This window comes from Leucoraja erinacea, chromosome 29 (assembly GCF_028641065.1).
Source record: "Leucoraja erinacea ecotype New England chromosome 29, Leri_hhj_1, whole genome shotgun sequence".
Classification (NCBI taxonomy): Eukaryota; Metazoa; Chordata; class Chondrichthyes; order Rajiformes; family Rajidae; genus Leucoraja; species Leucoraja erinaceus.
Window position 1 is genome coordinate 15,149,107 of NC_073405.1, and position 6,000 is coordinate 15,155,106.

The 6,000-nt window shown below is 38.1% G+C and overlaps 1 protein-coding gene across 1 annotated transcript in view; it reads left to right on the forward strand.

Annotated features, from left to right (window-relative positions):
- smim7 (small integral membrane protein 7) overlaps positions 1 to 5,741 on the forward strand; it is a 31,192-nt gene extending 25,451 nt beyond the window's left edge. Inside the window, exons 4-5 of the mRNA XM_055658715.1 lie at positions 760 to 850; positions 3,954 to 5,741. Coding sequence (XP_055514690.1) covers positions 760 to 850; positions 3,954 to 3,969 — 107 coding nt within the window. The 3' untranslated portion in view covers positions 3,970 to 5,741. The remainder of the gene's footprint in view (positions 1 to 759; positions 851 to 3,953) is intronic.
- Positions 5,742 to 6,000: the final 259 nt, after the last annotated feature.

A 6,000-nucleotide genomic window follows, 5' to 3' on the forward strand; every position in this document is an offset into this window, starting at 1 on the left:
ACATAGACCTAGCGAGTCATCATTACAGAAAAATTATGTTGACAGCAACTTCAACATTGTTGTGCAGAAAATTTGAGATTAAGTTGCTTGCAAGAAAATATGGATCTCAATAGACGAGACAACCGATGCTGTAGGGAGTTATGTTGCCAATGTGGTCATCGGTACACTGGAAGCAGGTCAACCATCAAAGTAGTATTTGTTGACATCGGAAGTATTGGAGAAGTCAAACAGCTCAACTATTGCTCAGTTGTTTACATCTTCACTTGCTGTACGTCAATATCCACTAAAGATCTTAGAATCATAGAGATATCTGTATGGAAACGGGCCACTGTACATGTTGACCATGAGGCACATATTTTGACACTAATCCTACCATAACTCCATTTATTCTAACATGAAACCCCAGCAACTCACTTCAGATTCCACTCATTTTTACACCAGGAACAATGTACAACCATCGATGTGAACCTACCAATGTGCGTGTTTTTGGATGTGGGAGGGAACTGGAGCAGTTAGAACAAACCCACATGGCCACAAGTACAACATGCAGACTCCATGTACACAGCATCAGAGGTCAGGATTGAATCCAAGTCACGGAATCCATGAGGCAGTGGCTCTATTAGCTGTGCTATGATTCAGTAAAAAATATTCCCAGATCAAGTGTTGAGAAAAGGTTTTCTGGTAAAGGTGATTGAATGTAAATGAGAGTCAGTTGAAAGCTGCTTGAGATTAACTTGATGATAATTGACTTTTTCTCAGGTGATAACATAAGAGAATTCCTGTTGAGTCTGCGCTACTTCCGGATCTTCATCGCCCTGTGGAATATCTTCATGATGTTCTGTATGATTGTGTAAGTAAATAAATTGATTTCACCCTTTGTGAATCTCTTTTCCAAACACAAATTGCTTATAATTATCACGTAGTTGGTATTTTAAGTTGCTTACTAAGACTCTGTTTCAACCTATTTCGATCTCCAAATTAAATTGAGGAATTTATTTGTTGACTTTGAAAGTTTTGATTGGTTTAAGTCTTAAGTCGAGTGATAAAAATGTACAGTGCCCTCCACAATGTTTGGGACAAAGACCCATCATTTATTTATTTGCCTCTGTATTCTATGATTTGAGATTTGTAATAGAAAAAAAATCACATGTGTCAGTGCACATTGACAGATTTTAATAAAGGCCATTTTTATAAATTTTGGTTTCACCATGTAGAAATTACAGCAGAGTTTATGTCATGTAAATGAAAGTAGTCATGTTTAGTATTTTGTTGCATATCCTTTCATGCAATGACTGTTTGAAGTCTGCGATTCATGGACATCACCAGTTGCTGGGTATCTTCTCTGATGATACTCTGCCACGCCTGTATTGCAGCCATCTTTAGCTTATGCTTGTTTTGGGGGCTAGTCCCCTTCAGTTTTCTCTTCAGCATATAAAAGTCATACTCAATTGGGTTCAGATCAGGTGATTGGCCACTCAAGAATTTACCATTTTTTTTAGCTTTGAAAAACTCCTTTGTTGCTTTAGCAGTATGTTTAGGATCATTGTCTTGCTGTAAAATGAACCGCTGGCCAATGAGTTTTGAGGCATTTGTTTGAACTTGAGCAAATATTGAACAAGTTAGGGCTTTATTCTTTGGGGCGCAGAAGGTTAAGGGGGGACTTGATAGAGGTCTTTAAAATGATGAGAGGGATAGACAGAGTTGACGTGGATAAGCTTTTCCCACTGAGAGTAGGGAAGATTCAAACAAGGGGACATGACTTGAGAATTAAGGGACAGAAGTTTAGGGGTAACATGAGGGGGAACTTCTTTACTCAGAAAGTGGTGGCTGTGTGGAATGAGCTTCCAGTGAAGGTTGTGGAGGCAGGTTCGTTTTTATCATTTAAAAATAAATTGGATAGTTATATGGACGGGAAAGGAATGGAGGGTTATGGTCTGAGCGCAAGTATATGGGACTAGGGGAGAATACGTGTTCGGCATGGACTAGAAGGGTCGAGATGGCCTGTTTCCCTGCTGTAATTGTTATATGGTTATATGGTTAAATAGGATGTGACTATACACTTCAAATTCATTATGCTATTACCATCAGCAGTTGTATCATCAATGAAGATAAGTGAGCCAGTACCTTCAGCAGCCATACATGCCCAGGCCATAACACCCCCACCACCGTGTTTCACAGATGAGGTGGTACTTAAAAGAGCAACCATAGTTCTGGAAAAAAGGTCTTGTGGACAAATGAGACGAAGATTAACTTATACCAGAGTGATGGCAAGAGCAAAGTATAGAGGAGAGAAGGAACTGCCCAAGATCCAAAGCATATACCACTTAATCTGTGAAACACAGCAGTGGGGGTGTTATGGCCTGGGCATATATGGCTGCTGAAGTTACTGGCTCACTTATCTTCATTGATGACACAACTGCTGATGATAGTTGCATAGTGAATTCTGAAGTGTATAGACACATCCTATCTGCTCAAATTCAAACAAATGTCTCAAAACTCATTGGCCGGTGGTTCATTCTACAGCAAGACAATGATCCCAAACATACTGCTAAAGCAACAAAGGATTTTTTCAAAGCTAAAAAATGGTCAATTCTTGAGTGGCCCAGTCAATCTCCCGATCTGAACCCAATTGAGCATGCTTTTTATATGCTGAAGAGTAAAACTGAAGGGTATGAACCCCCAAAACAAGCATAAGCTAAAGATGGCTGTAATACAGACCTGGCACATCACCAGAGAAGACACCCAGCAACTGGTGATGTCCATGAATCGCAGACTTCAAGCAGTCATTGCATGCAAAGGATATGCAACAAAATACTAAACATGACTACTTTCATTTACATGAAAATGCTGTGTCCCAAACATTATGGTGCCCTGAAATGGGGGGACTATGTATAAACGCTGCTGTAATTTCTACATGTTAAAACCAAAATGTATGAAAATTGCATTTATTAAAATCTGACAATATGCAATTTAACCACGTGACTTTTTCTATTACAAATCTCAAATTATGGAGTATAGAGGCAAATAAATAAATGATGGGTCTTTGTCCAAAATATTATGGAGGGCACTGTACCTGCTTACTTTGGAGACTTAATCAGACTGATGCTTCTGTGCAGTGGTGTGGAGGTCAATGTGGTTTAGATTATTAATTAAATCGAAGCATCATCTTCCTCCGTGGCTGTACAAAAAAGATCTCTTGGTTATGTCAAAAAGAGAGAATCTTGTAATACTGCAGTTCTCGTAATTTAGGACAACAAAAAACATATTATTAAGCCGGATTTTCTGGTTATTCACCGTTGTTGGTGGCTTCCTGCTTTTATGCTAGTTACTTGCTGCAGTTACCAACATGATGAGAATATCTAAAAAAAACATGACATATGAATTTGAGATATCATGAAAATGTAAATATTTACACCCTAGTGGTATGAACACCAGGTAGTCCTTGCTTTCTCCCTCCTTCCCCCCTCCCCCTTCCTAGCTCTACCACAAAGCTTACTGTCTCCGCCTCTTCCTTTCTCTTTCACGACCCCACCCCCTCGACATCAGTCTAAAAAAGGGTCTCAATCAGAAATGTCGCCTATTCCTTCGCTCCAAAGGTGCTGCCTCACCAGCTGAGTTTCTCCAGCATTTTTGTCTACCTTCGATTTTTCCAGCATCTGCAGTTCTTTCTGAAACATGAGAATGTAAAATATGCTTTATGGAAATTCTTCTCTTTGCCATTTCACCAGGAGAGTTTTGAGCTATGACAATAGACAATAGGTGCAGGAGTAGGCCATTCGTCCCTTCGAGCCAGCACCGCCATTCACTGTGATCATGACTGATCATCCACAATCAGTACCCTGTTCCTGCCTTCACCCCATATCACCTGACCACAATTATCCTTTAAAAAACCTGTTTTAAAATGAATTAGTTTTATCATAAAAATGACTGATCATGTTTTTATTGGCTTCTAGGCTCTTTGGATCTTGAAATCTATCAATCTATGGAAATGAAGGGGACCTGGGACCTTCTGGAATTGGATTATTTGTCAATTCTTTACATTCTTGATAATAATTTTTACATTTGTTCAACCCTGAAGTTCAGGCAAGTGTTTTTCAACACTTACAATCATGTCTGAAGTCCAGTTCTCCAACAGCGGCTAGTAACGGATAGATGCCAAAAGGCATATCTATCCAGGATTTTCCCATCCTCCCTGAACAGATCAGGACGTTACCCAGGCATGCAAGAGTAGGGTCACTGTTAAATATTAATTTTGTTCTCTTTTGGGTTCACTCCAGATACAAACTGATACAGATCTAAAATGCCAGTCCCAGACATACTGTGGAAATTTGCCAATAGAAAAATATTTTGATTAAAATTATGCTGAATGTTTAAGTAAATTGCCCCTTTCTTGTCAAATTGTTCTTTACTTGAGAAATTATTTTTTAAACAGAATATTGTAATAGGATTGAAGTGTTTTATGCAGCTAACTGGTGCTAACAGCTCGAACAGGTATAAATGTGGACCATGCGATCACATGTGAGCTGTATACATCATAAGCGTAAGCAAGTTGGTGTGGAAAGTACTGTGCATACCAGTATCACTGACTATTTAGTTCAAAAACAGTAGCTGACCCGCAGGGCTGTGTAAACTCGAGAGATATGATTCTTCTTTTTTAAGCAATGTTAATCTATGCTGATCTGTAATTTGCACATAGTAAATCCTTTCTCAGTTCCATATCTAGTACACTGTTTTTGTTTTTAAGACATTCTGTGCAATGAGAACAGAAAGAAAATAAATGTGATAGACGAATCATAATAAATGTTGAATACATGAAAAGGAAATTTGTTTCAGTTTGATTTTAAATTTAAATTTATTTTAATGGGCTATCCACAGTTAATCTGCTTCACATTAATTCTAATCATGATTGACTACCCCTTGTACAGATTATTTGTCACCAAAACAGTAATGATGGCTTTGTTTAAATCATTTGGTACGTACAAAATATTCATGTCCCTTTTTATCTCCAATCGCCTGGGTTCAAAGCCACATTCAAGATTAGTATCCATTTGGCTTCTCATCAGTGACGGAAGTTTCCCTTTTTTCCCAAGTACTTAAGGCTATAGTTACATATTTTCTGGTTGACCAGTGATCTGTGCTGCTTTTTTGTCAAGGTACTTATGGTTTTCCCCTAACTTGGATTTTTGTACCCAAAAGCGACAGTCTAGTTCCAGTGAACTTTGTAAAGTAAATTGAATAACATTACCATGTCTCATAAGGACACATGGTGCCCTGCAATGGGCAGGGCACCATGCAGGCAAAAAACATGGTGCCCTGCAATGATGTTTGAGCATTAAGTATTGCTGTTCCATGATCATTATTAAAGAAGCAGCCCGATAACTGGGAGAAATAGCAATTGCACATGCTCTATCTGCTATTGCAGTGATAATTTGTGGTTGAGATTTGGATACAAATGAAGAGGAGATGAAATTAAATCAGACGGGGATGGGTATGAAATTGCTAATATTCACTGTGACCATAGATTGTATTATAGCAAACTGGCTGTAATGTGCTGTCACTGATAAACCTTCTATCACTGGTCTGTTGCCTGAATCACTGATTTTCATTTAGTCTTATAAATTTGTAAATAATATATAGATTTTGCTTCATCACTTCTGATACTTCATGTTCACACAACATTGCAGTGTACTGTAATCTGGTGTCTGTTCACAAAACCATGATTAAACCATTTATTAACCACATTTGTGCATTGTCTTTGGATACAATACAATGTGTAAACACCTATTTCTATGTAAAGTACACAGGACTGCCTCTATCAGAATTTGTTCACATTAAAAAAAAATTGGAGAATGGGCAAGAGGAGTAAAATGAGTCAATCAAGAAACAGTAAAACGCATTAATCTGGCAAACTCTGCACTTTGTGTTTGCAGATTTTCTGCACTATTGGATGTTATTAATATTTCAATGGACTTTTAATTCACTCTTTTTTAAGATGTTACA